At 34.2% G+C, this 26,217-nt stretch overlaps 1 protein-coding gene and 1 long non-coding RNA gene across 3 annotated transcripts; both read right to left on the reverse strand.

Annotated features, from left to right (window-relative positions):
• Positions 1–283: 283 nt before the first annotated feature.
• Positions 284–4,316, reverse strand: LOC147404971 (disease resistance protein RPM1-like). The gene is made up of 3 exons (XM_086437945.1): positions 3,427–4,316; positions 2,793–3,244; positions 284–342 (listed from the first exon to the last, which is right to left on the reverse strand). Exons 1-3 carry the CDS (start codon positions 4,314–4,316, stop codon positions 284–286), a joined length of 1,401 nt encoding a protein of 466 aa, XP_086294071.1.
• Positions 4,317–7,343: 3,027 nt separating this feature from the next.
• LOC147404972 (uncharacterized) lies at positions 7,344–13,450 on the reverse strand. Of its 2 annotated transcripts, none has more exons than XR_015177271.1 (4): positions 13,252–13,450; positions 10,293–10,392; positions 9,169–9,236; positions 7,344–9,086 (listed from the first exon to the last, which is right to left on the reverse strand). It is a non-coding gene; the product is annotated as an uncharacterized LOC147404972 (long non-coding RNA). The 2 variants fall into 2 exon arrangements; XR_015177270.1 differs by lacking the exon at positions 9,169–9,236 and having other exon boundaries at positions 7,344–8,762; positions 8,884–9,086; positions 13,252–13,429.
• Positions 13,451–26,217: the final 12,767 nt, after the last annotated feature.

Below are 26,217 nucleotides of genomic sequence, written 5' to 3' on the forward strand. Positions count from 1 at the left end.
TCTCTTTTAGTATTGAAAACTCATTTACATTCTATTATCTTACAACTTTCTGGAAGCGTCGTTAATTCTTATACTTCATTCTTTTCCATAGATCTCAATTATTCTTTCATTGCTTCCTGCCAGAATTGATATTCATTTGAGTCTATTGCTTCTTTGAATATTGAAGGATCATCTACATCACCTTTGATAGCATCTTATTCTTGAAAGTATACCTCATAATCATCTGTAATAACGGGTTTGCGTTCTCAGGTAGATCTCCTAATGTGAATGATTGGTTGTGGAACTAGACAACCACCGCTTGAGGATTGTGTTCTAGTTGGAATGCTACATCTTCTACAACGACTGTATGAATAGGTGAAGCCACAAGATGAGGTAAATGTTGCGGAATAAAACATATTGGTAGATCACTACGTTTCTTTTAAATATAACATTTCTTTATTTTTCACTCCTACTGATTTGATCATATTCAAGAAACCTAGCAAATTAGTAGCTCTAGTAGTTTTAAGATTCCGTTACTTAGTCATCTTTCCCTTAATGCAATTCACACATACATCAAAATCTAAGAAATCTAGAAGACTTAGAATTCTTTCTTTAACTAAGGATTCTAGTCTTTTCTTGGAAATGTGACCTAATCTCAAATTTCATAACATAGAAGAAACAAACAAATTATCCAAAGATAACTGATAAATATCATAAAAAACATATCCAACAATATCCAATCTAGAAATGGAAAGAATGTTTATCTAAAAGACGAGATATAAAAAATCTCTTCTAAAAGCAAATAATGTCCTATATCAAGAATAAGACGATAAGCTCCAACAACCTCAACCAACAATGCCTCTGCATTCCTAAGAAAAAATCTATCATCTGGTCTGGGGTTTTTCTTGCTGTCGAACTCCTCCTGGATTCTTTTGCAATCAGTTCTTATACGCAAAGCAATCTCTCTTCATGTGTCCCTTCTTCTTATAGAACCAGCAATCTTCATTATCTATTTTCCCAGTCTCTGTCTTTTCCTTGATTATTTTCTGATTCTTGAAATCCTTAAACTCTTTTCTGAAAGCGCCCTCGATCCGCGGGGTGTGCGGATCCGCTTTTGACCCTTGAGGTTTGGGAGTCGCCACCTAGTTATTGTGGTCTAGGAACCAAACTGACTCTAACATGGACAAAAAGAACTAATCTACCATAAAAATCTGAATTCGGGGATCAAGTTACGGGGTTGGAAGGTGTTAGGCACCAACCCCGCCCGGCCAAAGCCGGTCTCTACTAACTTCCCAAATATATCACATTGCTAAAACCTAGATAAAAATAAATAAAAATAAAAACTCACCTTTCCGATGGCAAGGACTTGGTTCCCTCAGATCTGACAAAAGAGTTCCTTGTACCGTGCTCTCTTGCTTCGTTTTGTCTCCGGATTTGACTTCGGATCTCCTAGATTAAGGTATCTCCTTGTTTCTGAATCTGAACTCTTCAAGTTTGTTACGGATTTGGGGGTGTTTTTGGAGGGCTTTTAAGCGTTTTCTAGACTAAAATTGAAGGGGGGATGTTAGGTAAGGAGTTGGGGCTCCAAAACTAGGGTTTATGGGGGGCTAGGGGAGCTTCTAGACCTACTTCTCTTAGGGTTTATGATTTGATACGAAAATAGGGTGTGAGCACCTCTATTTATAGAATTTTTTTAAGGTTGATTTGGATAGAGTTAGTGTTTAATTAGAGATCTTTTAATTAGAGTTGTGTTTTATTTAAAATTATTTTAGGTAAAATTGTGTTTTAATTAGAATTGTTTTAGGTAGAATTATTTTTAAGTTAGAACTCTATTAGATAGAGTTATTATTTAATTAGAATTCTATTATGACTTTTGGTCTTATTTGATTGACTTTTAATATTTTGACTTTAGTCTTAATTGATTGACTTTTAATATTTTGACTTCAGTCTTGCTTAATTGACTTTAATTTTGACTTTAGTCTCACTTGATTGACTTTAATACTTTGATTACAGTCTTGCTTGATTGACTTTAAATTTTGGAGAACCCCCTTCCATTATTTCTTTAATTCTTTGGACCCCCAAATGGAGGGGTCCTTAAAGAAATATCCCACGAACCCTCAACAATTTTACCCGAAAGTCCGATTGATCGATTTTTTAGGTTCAAAATTTTAAATTAATTTCATCAATGTTTCACTTTAATTATTTAATATTTTATTTATTAATTTCGAATTTTTTAATTATGAAAATTATGAAATTACCGTTTTACCCCCGGAGAGGACTTTTCACGTTTCAAGTCGGTTTTTAATGTTCTAGGATGTTTTAGAATCGGTTTTTCGTAAGGAATTCAATGAGAATGTTGGTTTGTGTCATTTATGAAAATTTTTATGTGAAATGGTCATGAACTTTATGAGGTGCATTTTCGTAATTTTGTCGAATTCTGTTAAAATTGGTGAAATTATTTATTTAATTTCGATTTGTTATTTTATGTGTTCGAGAGAGTTTTCCTAAGCGTAACGTAGGCTCTAGGGTTGTTTTGAGGTTAGGGGTATTTTGGTAATTTGATAATTTTTTAGTGATTTTTATCGTGAAGTTTCTTTTTGGTCTGCAAGATGATGATTTCTATGTTTTTGGGGTCGTATTTTCCTAGCGTAGCGTGATTTCTAAGGTTTTGTCAATTCGAGATACCTCATCCGGATTTCTAAAATACATCTGGTAACAAAATAAAGCAACGGAATACACATCCATCATTGGGAATCATTGCAATGGGATTGACGAGTTGATTAATCAGGCGAGTGCAAAAATGGGGTGTCTACATTTTCCTTGCTTAAAATTCTTATTGCCGCCTTTCTTGAAATCTTTCTTGCTATTTGGGTGAACTGCCAAGTGTGTTGACTCAACCTTCGAACCTCTCAATCTTGCTTCTTCAGTGACACAAAGGGAAATCAACTGATTCAGATCCCATTTAATTTCTTGTGCACTGTAATTGACTTTAAAAGTATCAAAAGAATTAGGCAGAGATAAAACTGCCATGTGCACCAGAAGGTCATCTTCAAAAATAATCCCTTGCTCTCGGAGACCAATTACAAGTTTGGACATCTTAAGTATGTGTTCCCGTACATTTTCGTTACCATCATACTTCAAATTCATTAACTGACCCAAATACTCATACTGAACAGATCTCTTTGTTCCCACAAACTGTTTCTTGATGATTTGCAATAGTTCTTTAGCTGTATCTGTGGTTTGAATACCACCTCGAAGAGTCTCACTAATAGATGCTCAAATGATCATTATAGATAATTTATTGTAAAGATGGCATCATCCCCTCCTCTATCTCACTCAATTCCTCCAGCTCATACAATTTCTCTAACCCTAAGCATTTCAGTTTTGGAAAACTTGATTGTTGTCCCACATTGCTGCTGCTGCTGCTGTTGCTAGTGCCACCCCAACCAATCTGCCTTCCCAAGCATCTTCTGAACTGCTACTACGCGACGTTGCCCCTCGACAATTCTGGTATCACTTTGCTTTGTGAAAATCTCAGCAAAATTTTCCTTCTTAATTACGTGAATGGCAATGTCACGCATGAGGTCGTGCATTCTAAAAGCTCTTCGATAATCGTTAACTACAGCTTGTAACATGTTCCTGTCAATAAGTTGAACGAGGTACCGATGTGCAACCTCTTCAAGTGTTTTCTGAGGATGATCTTTTATAGAACCTTCAGCCACCAAGAAACGGATCAATCTTGACTTCTGGATTTGATAATCTTCCGGAAACATTCCACAATATAAGAAGCAATATTTTAGATAAGAAGGTAAATAATTATAGCTCGTTAACAACACTCGACTAACTCTTTCAAGATCTTGATTATTACTCAGTTCCCAATCCAGATTGTCAAGTACGTCATTCCATTCTGATACATTACTGTCTTTTTTTGACATGAGACCACCAATGACAACAACTGCAAGAGGCAAACCACCGCACTTTTTAACCAATTTCTCTCCAATTTCTTTCAAGTGCTCTGGACAATCCCTCAAAAGATTGCAGCTCTTAAATGCCTTTCTACAAAAGAGAGTCCAAGCTAACTCATGGGATAATCCCTCAACTCGGTGAATGTAGTAAGTCTCTCCTATAGGAGAAGCTACATCTGATGTGCGGGTTGTGAAGATAACCCTACCACCACTTTGAAGCGGTAATGCATATTTAACAGCTTCCCAAGCATTAACATCCCACATATCATCAAGGACAAGGACATACCTCTTCCATCGCAAATAATTGTACATGGTTTCGCGCAACTCGTCCCGTGTCATCGTCTCCACCTCGCTAGGAGTTGGCTCATTCATACTTTTATGAAATTGTCGGACCATTCATTTCAGCAAGTCCATTACTTGGAAATCTTGGGACATAGATACCCAAGCATTACATTCAAAGGTTTTTTTTTTTATATATTTTTTTTCTTAGTTTTTGGATGAAAGTCTATCGAGAATGGTTCTTTTGAGTTGAAATCATTTAAACAGGTCGTTATCTCAAGTTTTTAGTCGATCTTTCCATGTATTTTAGTCAGGAAAACTTGAAAATTGAAAACGGGTGGATTTTACCAGTGTCAAGTTCACCACTTTTTATTTAATAAGTGGTGAACTCGACAGTAATTAAAAAGCATCAAGTTTGACAGTAAACAAAAAGTGGTGAACTCGACAGTAAATAGTGGTGAGTTCGTCAGTAAATTTTTTGAACATGACACTAAATAAGAAAGCATCGAGTTTGATAGAAATTTTTTTGAATTCGATAGTACGAGGGACCATTTAGAAAGAAAAAGGTTACTAAATATCCAGTTAAGCAATCACGCAAAATTTAGGGACTATTTAGTAATTTTCCCTAAATTTAAATATTAAGGTGGGGCATTTTTTGAATCCAAATTTTGAGGTCGAACCACTTCTACTCCACATTTTCATTATAATAGTAAAGATGAGAGTATCGTTCCAATTTCATCTAATAAAAATGTGCCATCCAACGATAATATCATATCCACATTTTCATTGTAACGGACTGTGGAACTATACTTCTGTGCACCGCTACTCATTAGCCTGAACAGTAGATCTGTCTGTATGGGTCCTTCATTGTTAGCTACTCTGAGAGGGAAAATAGTAGAATGCAGTTGGACACTACTACTACACCATCGTCACATTCTTTAATAGAATTTAAGGTTGAGTGTTGATACAATGTCACGGCTTTGGTGCACGTCCAACAAATGTTTGACATGTGGCACAAATGACATCAGCAATGGAGAGATTCTCTCTCTTGTCCCGCTGCCCATATATTTATTTTTTTAGATTTCAAATCTTAAAAAGGTTCTTTGGGCCCATTTTGATTATCACATTTACAATCCAACAAAACAATCTTTTAGATTTCATGAAAACATTCATATTCAACAAACAAATATTAAAAAAATATTATATTTTGAATTTTATCTAAGGAGTTGAAAATGAACGGCCAGTGAGCACCCAAATTTAAAAAAAAAATTCAACAGTGAAAGATAACTATTTAAAAAAAAAAAAATTTAAGTTCATATAATTTTGTCCTCTACAACTCCAATGCATCGGATCAGTTTTTGAATGTCACAAGGTGATCAGACCACAAAGTTTTCTTGGTGTTTTGCTTTTTTTTTTTTCACGATGGGCAAGAGAGAGAAAAGGGCGTTAGTCAAAAACTACGTCATATTATCAAAATTCTTTAAGGTATGGTCTGCAATTTAGGAGAAAGCATTGTAGTCATGATAATATGACTCATTAGGTAGCATACTCAATGACTCCATGATGTTACAAGTTTGGGCATCGTAGATCTATATGCCTCTGGATACATGATTGCATTTTCCCATAAAAAAATGTATCCCGAAGGAACCACTTGTATTTTGAGGCATACAAATCTATGGTTCCCGAACTTGTCCACGTCATAGAGTCGATTGAGTATGCCACCTGGCTAGTCATATCATCAGGACACCACCAATAAAGTGATATTTAAGTTAAAGTGCTGATTTTGTAACTCAACCTGATAGGGTAACTCAAAAATTTACTGACGTGGTCGGTGCAAGAACCGTAGAATTTTCTCCTCGGGATACCCAACTGCACATGTGTTATGGGGATGTACAACTATGTATCTCGAAGGGGAAAATCTTCGGTTCTTACAAGGTACACGTCACTTGAGTTTTTGAGTTACCATCAACATGGGTGGACCTAGAGAATTTCACTTGTGGGAGCCAAACTGGTTGTGTGAAGATGAAATTAGAAAAGTCAAATATTTAAGACAATTTTCAAAAATTGATTTTCTTAAGAAAATAAGAGGGATTTAGAAGAAAAATCTTAAGAATCCACTCCAAGGTGTATAAAGTGATAAAATAATCGCATAAATTTGAAGTTTATGACGTGAATCGCCACTCCAGGGTTTGCTCAACAACAAACTTGATAATAAAAATGCAATAGTTGGGTCTACCGAATAAATCTCTCTTAATTATAATTTGAACCTGTTAGGAAAAGATTGACTCGTTCCGATCCCAAAGTCCTTATTTTTTGAAAAAATGACACACTTTGGAGTATTTGGTAGCTTAGTTGTAGAACTAAATCCTGTGCCCCATGTGTCCCCATGGGTTAAACTATGACAGGAAAGAAACAGGGTATTGATCACAAACACCTGCCTCATGTGTTGATCCTGTCAAACCACTCCTTGTAGCAAATATTTTTCGGTCCAATGACCCATTAACAGGCTAGTATCTATAGGGCTATCAATGGATCGGATCAGATCTAGGGATGGCAATGGGTCGAGTTGGGTGTTGTTCATGTCGTGTTGAGGTAAGGGTACTATGAAAATTTACCAAACCCAAACCCAACCCATTTGTAAATAGGTATACAACCTATTTATTAATTTAAAAATATCTTAAAACACTTTATATTTTATAGAATTTAATTAAAAAAAAATGTATTATGAGAAAGTTCTAGAAAATTGTAGAACATAAATGAGCAATTTAAAAAATTCTTAAATAATTATTAATATATTTAAAATTACATGTTAATGACAGAATAGCTAAACGTGTCTAAACAGGTCAGGCAAGTTGACGCCTAGAACCCAAACCCACCCAATTTAATAATTATGTTAGATGGGTTGACATTATTATGATCCAAACCCAATTAGGTTAGACCCAAACCGGCTAATATCGTGTCATTTACGAGTCATGTTAGCGGGTCTTGTTGAGATCGCCACCCCCACATATAACTTTCAAGAATGAATCAACCATATCTGATGCAATAGGGATCCGATATGATGAAAAAGTATGTAAATTATATTACAAATTTTATTTTAGGAAAAATTACTTAATGGTCCTTGACGCTTACTTTTCGTTCAACTTGTCCTTGGCTTTTGCGGATTATCAAAATAGTCCATTTAGTAAATCTCTCTTTTCAAAACAGTCCTTAAACCTCATTCTAAACATTTCTCATTATTGAAATGTCTAGAGCGGGATTTAGGGACTGTTTTGAAAAGAGGGATTTACAAAATGGACTACTTTGATACCCCACGTAAAGTCAACGACAATAACGGAGGTGGTGACGTCGGAGAAATACTACAATGGATTAGGGATGATTGTGTGGAGTATATGGGAAGTTATCATCAAAATTAGTTGTTCACTTATTTTGTACTTCGAATATTTTCAATTTCTATGTGTATGACTTGTATTAGATATTTTATATTTGGATCGATGCTTCATTCTCACGTTTTTTTTTTACGTATTTATGTAATTTTGGATAATATTTCTAATTTAATAAATATTTATTTTAGTGTTTTCCAATTTTTTCTGATTTTTGAATCATATTTCAAGTTGTTGCATATGAGAAATCACATCTGCGACCTGGCATATGCAATCGCATATGCTATTTGAAAACACTAATCAGAACAAGTAAACATGTCCAAAATTCATTGCACCAAAACGCAATATGTATAATAACAAAGAAGAATCATCAACTTCCAAAAACACTTAGAATATCTCTAAAGCACCTATATAATCTTATTAGAAATGTGACAGCTTTGGGCATACACAACATAACTGAAGAAGGCCACCGATGGAACTGGTCTGAAGTGATTAATTCAGGTTGAAGATGAAGATGATGTTACATAATGTGAGTCCACAGTTAAAAACACAAAGAAAGTGGCTTTCTTTGTTTGTTTGGTGCCCAAGGGTGCCTTCTAAAGTGGCTGTCTTTGTTTGGTCAGCAGTTCTTGAAAGAATCCCAATGCTTAATAACATGAGAAGAAGAGGCTTTTGTGATCCGAATTACTCTTGCATGTGTTTGTCAGATGAGGAGTCAACCAATCATTTGTTTGTGCATTGTTTGGTGGCAAAGGAGTTATGAGACCATTTCCTTTCTCTGTTCGAAGCATTTAATTGTGCCCCGAGATTTGTGAGAGGTGTCCTCAAGGAATGGATCAGGGTCAGGCTTCCGCTTATCGAAGAAGTTGATTTGGAGTCTTACTCCTTTTGCAATCACGTGGGGTATTAGGTAGGAAAGAAACTCTAGAATCTTAGAAGGAAAGCTGCATTCAAGTCATGATCTCTTTATTTTTTTCCTTGGCCTTCTGTTTTTTTGGTATAAGATTTATTAAGAGTTCAATGGGGTGTTCTTTGAGGACTTCCTAGTTCATTGGGATAGAGTGTGTAACGTAACGGGATGCTAGTATTGTTTTCTCTTTTTCTTGGGTTGGTCATCTCGACCTTCCCCTTTTTGTCCTTTGTACTATCCATTTATCTATAAAAAAACAACAAATCATATGCTAGACAGTTGTAAATATTAAGCACAAAGATCTAATGTTGTATAATTTCAAGTTACTCTTCAGGACAGAATGTGAAATGTAAAGATTGAACAAAACCTTTATGTTGAGCTTCTCCAGAAATTCAAAGGCCTGCATTTGTTCGCTCATGATTGCTTCATAAGGTATGTTTTGTTCATCAGTGGGACTCTTTTCCATAGTAATTACTCCATCAGATGCTTCTTCGTACTGCTCATTTGCACCATTAGAAGTCTCCTCAGAAGTTGCAAATCTCAGTAAAGGCCTAGCAAAATAAATCAATCCTGAATTGAGCAAAAGAAATGAGAAGATTATCTATAGCCAACAACCCCATCAACATCTAGAATGATAGTGAAATTAAATTACCTCACAAAAATTTCATAATGGTTTGAAATAACTTAAGAAAAGCCTACTATGGGTGACGATGCATAGACCTGGGTACAATACCCACCATCGCCGAGTTACTTATCTCATTAAAAAGAGACCTACTAATCAAAAATCAAAATAAAAATAACAAGAAGAAGAAGAACAACAACAATAATAATAATAAGAGGCCTATCGTAAAATAACAAGGTTATGATACGAGAAGAGGTAGAAGATGGGTTTTTTTCTTCTTTTTGTCGATAAGAAAGAGGTGGAAGATGACTATGAGATTGCTCAAAGCCCTTTTTCCATTTATTTACTTTTTGTTGCCCCATTATTATGTCGTAATGGTCAGCAATTGCTAGGAAATGAATACAAGGATTTCACTAAAAAATGATTACCATAAAATTAAAGAGTAGGGCTAAATCTACACCTTCTCATTACTTCTGTTTTCTGCTTCCATAAGTGGGGCCACATGGTGATCTTGTTGGACAATCCTATGTACATTAAGTTGTCCCGTCATGTTGACTATCATACCTGCAAATCAGTCCATTCCAACAACAGTAACTCGTAGCTTTGAAAAAAATTTGAGGTGACCATATATGGCTTGAGATGTGTGCCACAACTGAGATGGTTGATGGGTAGTGTGAAGAAGAACAATAAAGACACCAAAATGTGAAATGGTTTGTCACCAGCGAAGAACTCCGACGACTACGTCCATGGTGATGCTCAAATCCATTGAGTGTTGATATTAGGGGTGCATATGGTTCGGATTGGTTCGGATTTTGGCAAAATTGGAACCGAACCAAACATTATCAGCTCTACAAATTTGGAACTAAATCAATCCAATCACCCTACAGAACCGAATCAATCCAAACCAACTTTGGTTCGGATCGGTTCTCGGTTCTCGATTCTCATACTAATTATTTTCAACAGTAAAATTAAAATAGTTAAAACTTAAAACTAAGCAAAATAAATATTAAATAAAGCATCATGCATATCACATAACACGCATAAACAAAGCATCAACATACTTATTATTTCAACATAAACAAAGCATCACACATAACACATTAAAAATAAAAATCATGAAAAAAATTAGAAAATACAAATCATTTAACACTTACCTTGTAAGGGATGATTGAAAATCAAAGTCATTCTTAAACCAAATGTTGCTTGTTGTTTGTTCAAAATCGAATCCATCATCAATCAAGAAAATATATCAATCTACAACAACATAGAAAAGACAATTATGCCTTTATGCTAACTAATATTAAATATTAGAAAGTAAAAACATTAAATGAATAAATAAATTCACAACCATCAATGATTTTAGTCAAAAGGCATAACAAAAACAAATATAGTATGAAAAAAATATAGAAATCAAGCAAATAAACAATAGAAAATGAATAAGTAAATAAATTCTTAACCACAATTCATGTTTATGTCAATCCAACATGAACTCTAAACATAAATTTAAATAAGAATCATCCATCAAACAAAATAAATATCTCACACACAAAAATAAATACACCCATGAACATATAGAAATCAAGCAAATAAACAATAGAAAATGAATAAGTGAATAGATACTTAACCACAATTCATGTTTATACCAATCCAACTTGAACTCCAAACATAAATTCAAATAAGAATCATCTACCAAAGAAAATAAATGTCTCACACACAAAAATAAATACACCCATGAATATATGTCTTATATAATATAAGTCGATCCAAAATGAAAATTAGAATTAAAATCAAGTTAGTCCATTCCATGTCTTCTTTCACGATTCAAAATGAAAATTAGAATTAAAATCAAGTAGTCCATTCCATGTCTTCTTTTATGCTCCAATCCATACGACCTAAAAATAGAAAAAGAAACATCATCTTTAATTCATTATTGAATAAGTATTTAAAAAGCAATCTACTTCATAACATATAATTTTATAAAAGTAATTTACCTATAATCACAAATGAAGAGGCATTTGAAAATCAACTAATCACTAACCAGATGGAAAGATGTCATTATCTGTAATGACTATAAAAATAAAATGAAATGAAATTTCATTAAACAGAAGTACTATAATTTTATACATGAGTAAAATGATAAAACAACAAAAGTAAAAGATTACTAGACTCAACTTCTTCAAGTTCCTCTAGCATCTCTTCAATATCAATTGGAAGAGGTGAAGCACATTAACCAATCTTGTCCACAAATCAAACATTCCACTAACTTTGGGGTTAGAGAGCTTCGAAATTAATCTAGCATGCGACCTTTGATGCTAAAAGCACTCTCAAAAGCAACAGTGGAAATAAGAATAGATAATAAATCTCGTACCACCTTATGGGATATTTGGAAGATTTCATTTTCCACGAATTCAAAATTTTAAAGTTCAAGTCTTGCTTTTCCACAATTTCTTTCAAATATTTATCCATTTTCGATTTGCATTCCATACGTTCTTCTTTTTCCATTTGTCTTAGAAACTCGGATTGGAGATACTTCCTTTGCACACTAACTTCACTATTTAGTCAATCAAGATCCATCACTTTAAAATTCTACGTAAAACCAGATGAAGAAACAACTGGAGTTGAGTCATGAAGTTGATATTATTCAAAATTTTGATTCATTACTTCCCTTACCTTTTTAACCAAGTCATCAACCTCCGTGAGTGTATAAAGGTTTGAGTAGCAAAATTTGACATACGTCAATTTGTAACAAGGATTTAACACCACCACAACCAATAGCCTTAAGTTTACTTTATTAATGTTTCCCCAGTATTTATCAAAATTTTCCTTCATCTTTATTGACATAGAACTCAAGAAAGGATCAAGGCTTTTAGACTAATAAAAAATAATACTTTCAATAGCACAAATTTCATGAAAATACGTATTAGCAATTACATACAATGAGCCTGGCATACGTTTAAAAGTCTCATAAAAAGTTTGAGTTTTCAAAAACTTAACAAATACCTGAGCATAATTCCAATCTTCTTTGGTGGGAAGCCTATCTTTGAGTTTATTACTAAACTGTAGTTCTTGATCTTCCAATTGTTTAAATACTTTTTGAAACTTTACTGCAGTGTTCAATATAAGGTATATTAAATTTCATCTAGTTGAAATATCAAGAACCAAAGAACTCTTATATGTGATTCTTTCTTGGTCAACATACTTCTTAAATTGTTGAGTTCTTACCAAAAACTTCTAACGTATTTTACAACACTACGATTTTTAACAATCGAATTATGCTCATCATTCATCCCATCCTTCACAATCAAATTCAATATATGTGCACAACACCTCATATGCAAGAACTCATTGTCCAAAATGCAACCATGTCTTTTATTTAGCATTCTCTTCATGTATCTCACGGCAACATCATTAGAACTTGCATTATCAACCATAATAGTGCATATATTCTCTATACCCCATTGAAGCAAACATAACTCGACCATTTTACCAATTTCCCCGTCTTTATGACTCATAATTACATAAAAGTATCCTTTTATGTATTTTTCAATCTTTATCTATAAAATGCGCAGTAAGACACATACATGAGATGTTTTATAAAGAAGTCCACAAATCTGTTGTGAGAGAAACTCTATGCATAGAACTATTCAACAAGTTCTTCTCATTCTTCTCAGTTGCGTACAATTGTAAGCAATTTCTTGCCACCATGTTGTGAGATACTAATTGAAACTTAGGTTGCAACATACTTAAAAAGAATCGAAATCTTTCACGCTCAACAATCTTAAAAGGCAATTCATCAATAATAATTATCCTAATCAAGACATCTCTACACAACTCTTGATCAAATTTCCAAGCATTAAGGCTATTATCTTCTTTTTGTCCTACCTTTTGGAATGATAAAAGTTTGTATTTTGTCATTATTGTATTGATACTTGAAACATTTACTCAAATATTTTCTTAATGTGGTAGTATTGTTAGCACTTGAATACTCATAATTTGTATCACAATAATTGCATTTAGCCATTTCTACCTTCTCTCATCTATCAATTTTTATTTTGAAAAAATAATCCAAACATCAGATTTTGGTCTACGAGACTTCTTTTGAGTAGGACTTACCTCTGCTTTTGAGGTTGCAATGCCACTGCCAGTTGTAAAATTATGAACAACAACTGGTTCAATACTAGAAGTTGGAACGTTCGTGTCTCCAGTACTTGAAATTTAACAAAAATAACAAACTCTTAGTTCAATCTTACATCGGTCTACCAATGCACAAAAAATTACTGCAATTTATTTAAAAATAAAAATTCCATGAATATTTCAAGTGGGAGAACGATTGATAAAGAAGTTCTTTTAATTCAAAGATTTGTAATTAATGAAAAGGGAAAGAAAATAAATATTAGAACAATATTCAAATATGAGTGTGACACAAAACACTCATAAAATGAAATAGAAAGGAAGTTAAAATTCATTGGGAGAAAATCGTTCTTTTTTGTAAATCTATTGTTAAAGCATATAAAAATTAGTACAATAAAGCCACCGCACAACATCGAAAACGAGATATGAGTGATTACATGGGTAGCCCTTCTGATAGGGATTTCACGGTGTTATGGGTTTTGATTTGAATGAACTTAGGCCTAATGCTTCTCAATTGGTTATTGTAGGAGAATCAGGAAATATGATCTCATAGAATCAAGAAAATAGGATATTCTTCTTGATTATTCTTGATCATTGTTGACTTTCTAAAATACTCCTGTAATCTTCTACAATAGGATAATTGGTTTATTATTCTAGATTATTCTTGTAATAGGATAGTTGGTCTATAAATACCACTATTGGGGCATTTGTAATGATCATCCAAGAATTCTCAATAAATTCAATTTTTATACAAGGTATCAGAGCACTAGGTTCTGATCTAGGGATTACCTATGGCGGGTCAAAATCCGTGGAAGACGGCTTTAACCGGTGCGACTAGCAAGGACTCAACGGTGTCAGGGAAAAACACCACAAGTTCGAATCTGAACTCCTCCATCTCATTCAGTGGTTCGAAAAGGTTCACGAATTCGTTCCAATTGAATATCCACCGTCTAAATGAAAAAAACTACTCAGAATGGTCGCAAATCGTTCGTTTGATTTTGGAACGTAAGGAGAAGCTTGGATATTTGGTAGGAGAAGTGACAAAAACTATAGATGGAAATTCGACTCTCAAGACCTGAAAATCAGAAAATTCTTTGATTATTGCATGGTTGGTGAACTCAATGGAACTCGCAATTGGCAAGTCCTTCATGTTCCTGCCGACGGCCAAAGATGTTTGGGAAGCAGTCAGTGATACGTATTCCGATCTAGAAAATTCTTCACAAATTTTTAGTTTAAAATCCAAACTTTGGCACGCGAAACAGGGTGACCGAGATGTAACCTCCTACTACAACGAGTTGATGACATTGTGGCATGAGTTAGGCCTCTGTTATGATAATGTCTAGGAGTGCGCGAATGATAGTGTCCGGTTCATGAAACGACAGGAGAATGATCGTGTATTTATGTTCTTGGCAGGACTTAACAAAGAATTAGACAAGGTGTGGGACTGAATTTTAGGGAAAACTCCTCTGCCAAAAATTCGTGAGGCTTTCTAAGATGTTCAAAGAGAAGAAGTACGGTAGAGTGTGATGCTTAACAACAAATCGGTTCCTAGTACTACTAACTCGAAAGTAGAAAGTTCTACCCTTGTAACACTGGATTTTCAAGAGGAGGTGAAGAAGGATGGTAAGCGTTCTGAACGGCCGTGGTGCAATCACTGCAAACGTCCGTGGCACACATGGGAAACCCATTGGAAAATTCATGGCAAGCCTCAAAACTGGAAGAAAAAGTCTGGTGGAGAGGGGCGTACACTTCAAACTAGTGTCTCGGATCAAGAGCAGCAGTCTTTTTCAAATTCGTTTCCTTTCACCAAGGAGCAGATAGACCAACTGTACAAGTTTCTCGAATCTCAGAAAAATCCTTCTTGTTCTTTGGCTCAAAAAGGTAATTACCTAAAAACAGCTCTCATTGGTATTAACTCTGATCGCACCTAGATCATCGATTCAGGTGCAACCGATCATATGACAGGGTTGTCAAATCTATTTTCTTCGTATAATCCTTCTGCAGGTAATCAGAAAATTAAGATTTCAGATGACTCTCTTTCAACCATTACAGGAAAAGGTTCTATTATAGTATCTCTATCACTCACACTTCATGATGTTCTTCACGTTCCCAAACTTTTCTGTAATCTTTTGTTTGTCAGTGACATAGCCCATAATCAAAATTGTCAAACTAATTTTTTTCCAACTCATTGTGTGTTCCAGGATTTACCTCGGGGAGGATGATTGACAGTGTTAAACAGAGTGGAAGACTCTACTTCCTTGATGATGGATCTGAATCGAAGCAACAATCTCAACAAATAAGTTCCTTCTTTGAATCTATTTTTGTTTTCAATAATAATATTATGTTATGGCATTTAAGATTAGGTCATCCAAGTTTCAAATATTTAAAACATTTGTTTCCTAAGTTGTTTGGCAATAAAGATCCATCTATGTTTTATTGTGAAATATGTGAATTTACAAAACACCACCGTTCATCTTTTCCTTCACCACCATATAAACCATCAAAACCTTTCACTATTATTCACAGTGATGTTTGGCGTCCTAATAAGATAAGTACACTTTCTAACAAGAGATGGTTCATCACATTTACGGATGATCATACTCGACTCTGCTGGGTGTATTTATTGAAAGAAAAATCAGAGACCGAACGCGTTTTTAAAAATTTTTACAATATGGTGCAGACTCAATTTCAAACTAACATACAAGTTTTCAGGAGTGATAATCGGAAAGAGTATTTTAACATGACCTTGGGAAATTTTTTTCTTGAAAAAGGAATAATTCATCATAGTTCTTGCATCGATACATCCCAACAGAATGGTATTGCAGAAAGAAAAAATAAACATCTGTTGGAGGTGGCTCGCGCATTACTTTTTGCAACTAAAGTTCTCAAGTATCTGTGGGGAGAGGCTGATTTAACTGCTACGTACTTAATAAATAGAATGCCTTCCAAAGTTTTACAATTTCGAACTCCTTTCCAAGTTTTCACAAATTATTTTCCAACTACTAGACTTTCTGCTGATCTACCTCTAAAAACATTTGGTTGTACGGTTTTTGTTTATGAACATCAAAAAATTGGAAAACTTGAGTCCAGAGCTATAAAATGTGTCTTCATTGGTTACTCCCTAACTCAGAAAGGCTATAAATATTTTGACCCGATATAGAAAAAATATTTTGTCACAATGGATGTTACATTTTTTGAAAAACAACCATATTTTAAGGATATTCATCTTCAGGGGAGATTTTTAAAGAAGATTCATTTAACTCGGGCAATGTTTTTCTCTCAGATGATGTGTTTCTCTCACAAGAGTCTGAGTCTAGTATTTCTGCACCTATAGTAAATGGCCAAAATTTGTTCCTTGAAACTCCTCTTATTATGAGTGATGTTTCCCCTAAGTCTAAGCCTACATTTGAAAAATAATCTAAAAATCAGAATTCTGAACAATAATTTTTGGAAATCGAAAATAAGGAATACCCTAATATAATGTCACAACAGGATAATAGATTCAAGGAAGGTGACCGAACTTGGAAAGGGATTGTTTACTTGAAGAAGAATCATAAGAAAATGAGAGACGAATTGACTCTATAACACAGCCATGATTCTGAACCAAGGACGAATCAATAATCTGAATCTGTTACAGGTAATTCTCTTTCTCTTCCTAACAGTCAGTCTAAGCCTTCTGATTTAGACATTCCTATAGCTCTTCGTAAAGGGGTTGACTCTTATATTAGTCATCCACTATCTAAATTTGTGTTATACTCGAAATTATCTTCATCTCTTGCTGCTTTTACCTCTCAATTGTCTAGTGTAGAAATTCCTAACAGTGTATAGGAGGCTCTAAAGGTTCCAAAGTGGAAGGAAGCAGTACTTAAAGAGATAAGAGCTCTTGAGAAGAACAATACTTGGAGTGTTGAGGCATTGCCAGCTGGGAAGACCACTGTGGGTTGTAAATGGGTCTTCACTGTGAAGTACAACTCTGATGGGTCAGTGGAAAGATACAAAACTAGATTGGTGGCAAAGGGATTCACCCAGACATATGGCATTGATTATTCTGAGACTTTTGCTCCTGTTACAAAATTAAACACGATGAGACTACTTTTATCTATTACTATTAATCTAGACTAGCCCTTGCAACAACTAGATGTGAAGAATGCCTTCCTCAATGGGGACTTGGCAGAAGAAGTGTACATGGATAGGCCGCCGGGTTTTGAGGAGAAGTTTAGCTCCAGAGTATGCAAACTAAAAAAATCCTTGTATGGTCTCAAACAGTCTCCAAGGGCTTGGTTTGAGAAGTTCACACAGTCTGTCAGAAAACAAGGATATTCTCAAGGAAAAATTGATCATACCTTGTTTTTCAAGTTCTCTCATGAAGGAAAGGTTGCTGTGCTAATAGTTTATGTTGATGATATTATTCTCACAGGTGATGATGTGATCGAAATAGAGAGACTGAAGAAAAGGCTTACATTAGAATTCGAGATCAAGGGTTTGGGAGTGCTAAGATATTTCCTTGGCATAGAAGTTGCTCGTTCAAGAAAAGGAATCGTTGTCTCTCAACGAAAGTATATTCTTGATCTTTTGAAGGAAACCGGATTTAGTGGTTGCAAACCGGCTGAGACTCCCATGGATTCCAATGTAAAGCTTTGGGAAGAAGGAAGTGTTCCTGTTGATACTGGTAGATACCAGAGATTAGTTGGAAAACTAATCTATTTATCTCATACTCGACCAGATATTGCCTTCTTTGTCAGTATTGTTAGTCAATTTATGCACGCACCTTATGAAGAACACCTCGAGGCGGTCTACTGAATTTTGAGATATTTAAAGTCTACTCCTGGAAAAGGTCTATTTTTCAAAAAGAAAAATCAAAGGAGTGTTGAGGTATTTACTGATGCAGATTGGGCAGGTTCGGTGAATAATAGGAGATTTACTTCAGGGTATTGCACCTTTGTATGAGGAAACTTGGTTACCTGGCGAAGCAAGAAGCAAAATGTTGTTGCCAGAAGTAGTGCAGAGGCCGAGTTTAGAGCAATGGCTCAAGGGATCTGTGAGGTATTGTGGATATAGAGAATCCTAGAAGAACTCAAGATGATTGTGGAACTTCCTCTGAAGCTGTATTGCGATAGCAAGACTGCAATAAGTATTGCTCACAATCCTGTCCAGCATGATAGGACGAAGCACATTGAGATTGATCAACATTTTATTAAGGAAAAAATTGAAGCTGGAACTGTTTGCTTACCGTTTGTGCCTTCTCGTCAGCAAACAGCCGACATCTTGACTAAGGGGCTTGCTAGACCTAACTTTGAACATCTGATAAGCAAGTTGGGCATGATTGACATCTGTACACCAACTTGAGGGGGAGTATAGGAGAATTAGGAAATCTGATCTCATAGAATCAAGAAAATAGGATATTTTTCTTGATTATTCTTGATCACTCTTGACTTTCTAGAATATTCCTATAATCTTCTACAATAAGATAGTTGGTTTATTATTCTAGATTATTCTTGAATTTCTAGATTATTCTTGTAATAGGATAGTTGGTCTATAAATACCACTATTAGGGCATTTGTAATGATCATCTAAGAATTCTCAATAAATTCAATTTTTCTACAGTTATGTTCACTTCAATGAGGTCTTTGGTTTCGGGTGTCGAACATTTGGACAATTCCCAAAGAAAGGTAGGCAGGAGTTGCTTGTGTTAGATTATTATTTTGCTTTATTTATGTGATTACTCCATTTGGTTGTTTGTTTAATTAATAATTGGTCTTACAAAATTTCATCGAAGTTTCATGTGCTTGGTATCTTATAATTGGTTGAAAAGATCAAGCATCAGAAAAAATAATTTAATAACTTTATTTAGGGATTGAACACATCTTGAATTGATTGAAGTCTTGAATCAGACCAGTTTTCTACTTTCAATTTCTTTACATTTGATCACTAGAAACATAATAAATTTTATTATTTGTGTAATTTAGATGACTTTTGGTTTTACAAGAGAACTATGTACTTTTAACTCATAGCGGGTATTTTTTTATTTTTATTATCAAAGTTGGTTATTTGATGAACCTCTTTCATTGAAGTTCATAATCACAAGAACTCAAGTTCTTGTGACAAGGTAATAGGTTTTCCTATAGTAAGGGGGCACTCAACAACTTGGTGGAAAGGGATAAGTGTAGCAATATGTAGAATAAAAGGAAGCACGGTAGGCTTTGTAATTAAAAGTAAGGGGACACATTTTTTGAGTTTTTGTTACAAAAAAACAGAGGAAATGAAGTTGAAGACTTTGATGAATTACCTCTTCGTAACACACTAACAATCTAACATAGTTGAGAGAGAGAGAGAGATGGGTTATCTCTTCATTTTTCGATGAGGTGGCGAGTTAAATGAGGGAGACGAACGACATCTAGGTTTTCTTCAGACTTGAAGTAGAGAGATAGAGAATGGAAGAACAAAACTAAGAAAGGGTCTTATTTTTAAATATATATATATATATATATATATATTATAATAGATATAAAAATTAGTTCAGTTCTATTATACCTCTAATCCAAAACCGAACCAAATCAATCAGAATTTGTTTTTACAATCTGCACCCGAACCAAACCAAGTTCAATCCAAACCAAGCCAATCCAAAAGCTTCGAATTGGTTCGATTATCAGATTTATTCAATCCAATATGCACCCCTAGCTAATAGTATACATGAAGCCTCTTTGCTCCATCCATCTCTAACTTCAAGAGAGTAATAACTAGCAATTTATAATATAACCCTAACTCCTCTACTATAGCTTCTGTATACTTTGCATTACATCACACCATAAACACGTTTACTTACATCAATACATTATAAAAAAGAGTGATGCTTACAACTAAAGTAAAAGAAAAAAACTCCATTTTATTTTTAGAAGTTTTGTTTAAAATGTGTTTTGTACCATTAACAATTAAAATAATAAAAACTATTGCAAATACACGGGCTTCGAAACCTTTGGAAAGATTTGAGCATCTACATGGGTTTAGGAGTTGTCACCATTCAATTAACGTGTGGATGGCCACTATAAGAAAATATTTTTTTTGAAATCTAGTTTTTGGCTTGTAGTGACTCACATATCCAAAAAATAAGGGAAATTGTCTACATAGAAATCTATGGTAAGGAGATTTGGTTGAGGGACAAGGAAGATGTTACGCACCTTGTCCCACCCATCCTAAGATGGTTACCAATATATGACCATAGGTGATTTTAAAATATTAACTTGATTTTGGAAACAAAAGAAGTTAAGATGAAAGAGAAGAAATCAAACAACTATAGTCTAACTAAGAAAAACTAAAAAAATTGGATTGATGAGCAAGTTAAGACAAAAATGTGCTGGTTGAAAATTTTAGTGAGCCATGGATTTTGGTGAGAATCCATGGGGATTTCACCTTTTTTGGATCTAAAGGTTCCTTTAAAAGACCTATAGTCTAGTTTTAGAAGAACAAAATAAGGTAATGAGCAAGCTAAATGGAAATATGACTTGCTGGAATTTTTATGAACCTAGGATTTTAGTGAGAATCCATGTGGATTTCATCTTCTTGAATCTAAAGGGCTTTTAAGGGGTGTGTGCTCATTTGGAAGCATCTTTTTGTTGGTTTAACCTTTAAGAGGTATCCATGAGTTGGACACAATTATGGAAAGACTAAGGACCTTATGCATGCAATGTGTCCTTTAGGGACTGTTTTTCTTAACTTAGAGAATTAGGTGTAGATCTAGGTAGATCCACACCTTTGACCCTTAGCTATTTTAAAGAAAGATAAAATGATATGTGTGCATGTTGTGTATGCATGTAATAGACTTAGAAAGAGAAAATTACCTCCAAAGAGGGATTACTCTCTAGCTCTTAAGTCATTAGCAAAAAGAAAATGAAACAAAATTCTATTATAAGAATTTAACTTGCAATGGAAAATAAGAACTTATCTAGAACTTTAAAACTTGCAAGAATGTAAACAAAACAAAATCTATTCTAATGCTCTTGAGAGCTTATTGAGGACTTATAGGAAGAAATTGTCTCTAAGAGGTTTTCCTCTCTTCCTCTCTTCCTCCAAGCCTTACAAGCATAAGTCTAAGATCTACATTATTGTAAGTAAAGAAAGAATGAATGAATATAAATTTACTTAAATGTAAAAGAAGGGGATAGATAGAAGAGGGAGGCTTAGAAGTGTTAAAATGGAGGGTTTAACTCCACTTGGGTTTTCTTCTTCTTCTTTGTTGGAGCTCTTTAGAGGTTTGAGAATGGATTTTTATAAAATTTTGATAGGCTAGAGAGCTTCAAGGAGCAATATGGATAGAATTTTAGATCCTTCTCCTTCATTTTGCCTTGAATAGGGGTCCTAGTTATAGGAGTTTGGGAGACAAACTTGTCCCAAATCATGGAGTTCTCAATATTTGCAATAAAATCTCTATAGAAAATCCAAATGACCTCTACTCTCCTTGGACTTAAAGGTCTTTCACTCACCTAAGGTTTCATCAATCATGATGATCAAAAGAATAGGATTGTAAAAGGTCCTAATTTCTAGAGAATCCTTTGAGGAGAGTAGAAGAGTCTTAGGTCTTTGGCTTTTAGTCAAATCCTAGAGTATTAGACTAGATGGCATGTAAATATGGATGAGGATTTTGGGTATTAATGTCATCTAACTCAACTAATTCTTTAAAAACCTAGGATTAGTTTAGTCTTTTCTCACAAATTCTAGAAAAATCTATGGGTTAGGCAAAATTGTCAAAACCTCTATAACTTGGTCTAATTACATTGACTCTTCTAGGATTGAGGATAGAATTAGGAGGCATAAATGTAAACTACCTCGATTATGTTCTAACAACTTCAGGTTAGGATGGTAATTACACTCATGTGGAGACCAAATTGATCAAGGGTCTATGTTAGAAGAAAATGAGAATTTACAAGAAGACCTTGATGGTGGGTATATTATGAAATTAAACTATGAGTAAAAAGATAAAAATGAAGGCTTTCTAGAGGGAAAAATAATTAAAATGAGGATTAAAAGGTAATTAAACCTTAACAAATTCGCATGCACATGGGGCCTTCTAACTACCCAACAAAATTGGACTTAGGTGACCAGTGGCCAGTGCAAAATTTCCTTCTGGTTGTTGGTCACCTCCATACCATGTAAAAGAAACCTTCTAGCTGTTGGTAACCTTTGGCCAGGTTAAAACAATAAGAATGGCCGTTGGTTACCTCCATACCAAGACAAAATCACAATTGTAGTTTGTCTGTTGGTTCAACGTGGGGTCCTTGTGATCATTTGAAAATCTACATGAGTCAAATCCTTTCTCGAAATGTTTTTGATGCCCTCAAGCTCAATCTAAGCAAAAATGGGGTGTCTACAATAATGATTTAAAAAACAATAATAAAGAGAGGTGGCATTTTTTACATTTTAAATACATTCACTTTTTAAACACATTTTTTTATTATTATAAAATATAAAAGAACTCATTTCTTTTATGACTAAAGTTAATTTTTGTGGCCTCATGGTTGTTTGTCATTTGGTTCATAAATGTTGTTCATTGTAGGATTTGATGATTATGTATTAATGTTATGATTATTTTTTCAATAGTGTGTTATTTTGCTCAAAAGTTAACATCATAAAATGTATAATGATGTGTGGAAACATGTTATATCCATATATAGTCAATACTCAATAGTGTTTTTCTTTTTTCTTTTTTTCTATTCAAAAATATATTGGAAACATTGAGGAAAATGTCTAATGTATTATATATATATTACATTTTTCATAACAGTACTATACTATTTCTTTTTTATAGGTATCATTTTTTTCTCGATTCTTTCCCCTTTTTAGGAGTTTTCCCTTGCCGTTTTAAACCCATATTTCAACTTGGTGACTATGCTTACAACTATGACACCCCAACATTCAAACACACGGAGCTACTTGCTAAGACACATGGCAGACATCGAATGATTAAGATGGTGAGCCCCCTCATGCACAGGTGGCATGCATTGAATAGGATACCAATTTTTAGAACCTAGATTTTTCACCTTCAAGTCATATATTTCCATGAGATTACAAATGTCGAAGTGGATTGTTCTTGTGAGGTTGATCTCCATGGTATGGACATTCAATCAGTGGGTTGATTTGTCTCACATGATTTTCATGGGGACTCTAGCACCAAGAGTAAGAATAAGTGTAGATTTAACTAGACTCATATGTGCATGTCAAGCAAACAAAAAAGAGTGGGAGATTAAAATATAAGTATCCGCTCACCTGGAGAACAATTTTCAACCCCATAACTGTGGATTACACTTGTCAAACTATTGTCTATATGGTGCAGTAAATGCGATATTCAAATATAGGCAAAAGATAGAAACATCCCATCTCTTTAGTACTAGTGTCCATTAGAATACCATTTTTAACAACATTTTCTAGAATCTTGAAACCAGTTATGACTATGCAAACTATTAGCACTAAATTACAATTAGTTTGGCTTCTAGTAAAACTTTTTATTGGTAACAAAATTTTGATTTAAAAGGAGAAATGGGACCAAAAAATCCCATTACCCAGGATGAAGAAAAAGAAGTGAAGTGTCTTGCTAGCTACAAAAAGGCCAAGCTATACAAGGCATAAAAAAGTTAGACATGCCCAGATACAATATCCGCCCGTGTAAATACCAATCCTCAAATCAGAAGCCCTTAACTTTATAACTGAAGAAGATAAAAAATAACTCAAAGTTATGATCTTCATTACAACAAAGGTGACAACGTTGTAAGTTGGAAAAATGTATGGGTGCTACAACTGCAAACTGGTGGTAATAAAACCATTCCATTGACTAGAGGGTCAATCTCCCCTCAACTGAGTAATGAATTTAGAAATCTCATCAAAATGTCCTCTCCAACCAATCATTTTTGTTCCAAAGGGACGCAATCAAACTCAAGGCTAATGTGGACCTAAAATGGCAAGATTTCATATAAAGATTGGAATAAAATCTAAACATGACTTTTGTAGTTTCTCCTATTCTAAAAGGGGTCCATCAACCACACAACAAAAAATAGCATTACTCCTCATAGCACTTGTGATGGGATGAAGAAACTTATTATTTATGTCTCATTTTTTTCTTTTGATGGGTAAGCTGGACTTGAACCCATGACCTCAAAGTTGCTTTGCAATGTGTTAAACCAACTTAGCTATGTAAGCCCAATATGTATTTCCCATTACAACCATCTAAAGCTTAAGTTTTATCACAAACTAATCTATTCCAACCTAGTAAGCTTGGAGAACCAATTTTTTATTTCAATCCTCTTGTTGATACTTTCTAGGGGGCCCAACATTTTCCTTATCACCTTAAGTTATTTCTTCAAGAGCAAAACCTATTTGGCGATTGACCAAGCAAAACCTCCTTTTTCATTCATGTAATTTTCTCATTCTAAACTTTTAACTTCAAATGAAACATGTACCCCAGTTTTGCGGTCCAATGAAATCACCCACCAAATGGTAATAAGCTAATAAAATTTCAAAGAATGTGCCACATGCTCTCAAATTAGAATGGGAAAGGGCGCAATGAATCACTCAATCATCAAGAAATAAAGTGTACAATCTAAAGCTACTAAATTGTCCAATATTACCTATCAAAATAAAGAAAAAACTATCAAATAATAAGAATCTAGTTCGGTTCTCTTGGCTTACACCATGTGAAGCAGCAGCAGCCATCAAGAAGGAGATTCTACCCACAAGTTTTAATGAAAACACTCATGTTTGTCTGAACAGAAAATCTGATCAAGTTGAAATCACCATTAAAGCAAATTGTCCCAAGGACAGTGAACAACATTGAACTGTTTCAAAAAATATGAATGTGGCCTCATGTTTGTGGGACCATAAAAAAGCTTAAGAATACACAACGAAATATATCTTCATTACTTCTACAAGAGACATAAACTGAAAAGACCCTTTCAAAGATTCTATGCCAACTTTGTTATCCATAGATCTAACTTAGTTTCTTGCGGTACAACTACATCTATCTTCCACTTCTTAATGAAGCTTCTCGTAATGGACCTCCTTTCCTTATTACCAAACCTCTCAAGTTCCAAGAAACCAATCTCAAGTCTCAACTTCTTTTTAAATATGGCCCTTCCCCTCCCTACCCTTCATCCGGCTTCTCTTCTCCCCTGAGCCCCATAGTTCTAAATCTCAGTATGGACGAGATAAAGAGTTTAATTCGATTTATAATTATTTAGTAGCCTATATATTCAAATAATTGTAATTCCTTTATAAAATACAATGGATTAGAAGATGCTTAGGCACAATATCATATTTCATTAAGATAATAAATATTTAATTATTGAAAGTTAATTATTTTTATCAAAAATTTCAAAATATCAGACAAGTCATATTGGATGAGTGATTGTGAAGGACGATGCAAATTAGAATATCCCACTCGTTCTTGAATCATATCAAGATGAGTCTCCTTGGCCTCGGACGATCTTTAAAACCACGTTGAGCCCCCAAGTCTCCATCAAACTTTATCTTCCAAAAAGGTTAACAACCTATAAACAATTCTCCAGTATCTATCCTTAGTTATGGCCTTTCTACAATGCAACTATATATCACATACGTCCAACTTCTAGTGTGGTAATTGGGATAAATAATGAAAAAAAAAAAAATAGGGTCTTAATGTTCAAATAGTCTACAATAAAATGGGGAAAATGCACCTAAAACCTAAACCTCGGTGAAGTAAACCCTCGAAATGATATTAGGGTATTTGATCTTTACGATAAACCCTAAACCTCTCACCAACAAATAAGAAGAAACTAAAGAAAGATAAATTTTTTAAGTAGAAAAAATAAATCTAGGGTTTTGTTTCGAAGTTGAATTGTAAAGTGAGAAGAAATTGGGGACAAACTGGAATTTTGGGAGAGATTGAGGTTCTCTTGAGAGGAAGATAATTCTTTGAGTGGTTTGTAC

This window comes from Akebia trifoliata, chromosome 4 (assembly GCF_017979445.1).
Source record: "Akebia trifoliata isolate Shusen 1 chromosome 4, ASM1797944v1, whole genome shotgun sequence".
Taxonomy (NCBI): domain Eukaryota; kingdom Viridiplantae; phylum Streptophyta; class Magnoliopsida; order Ranunculales; family Lardizabalaceae; genus Akebia; species Akebia trifoliata.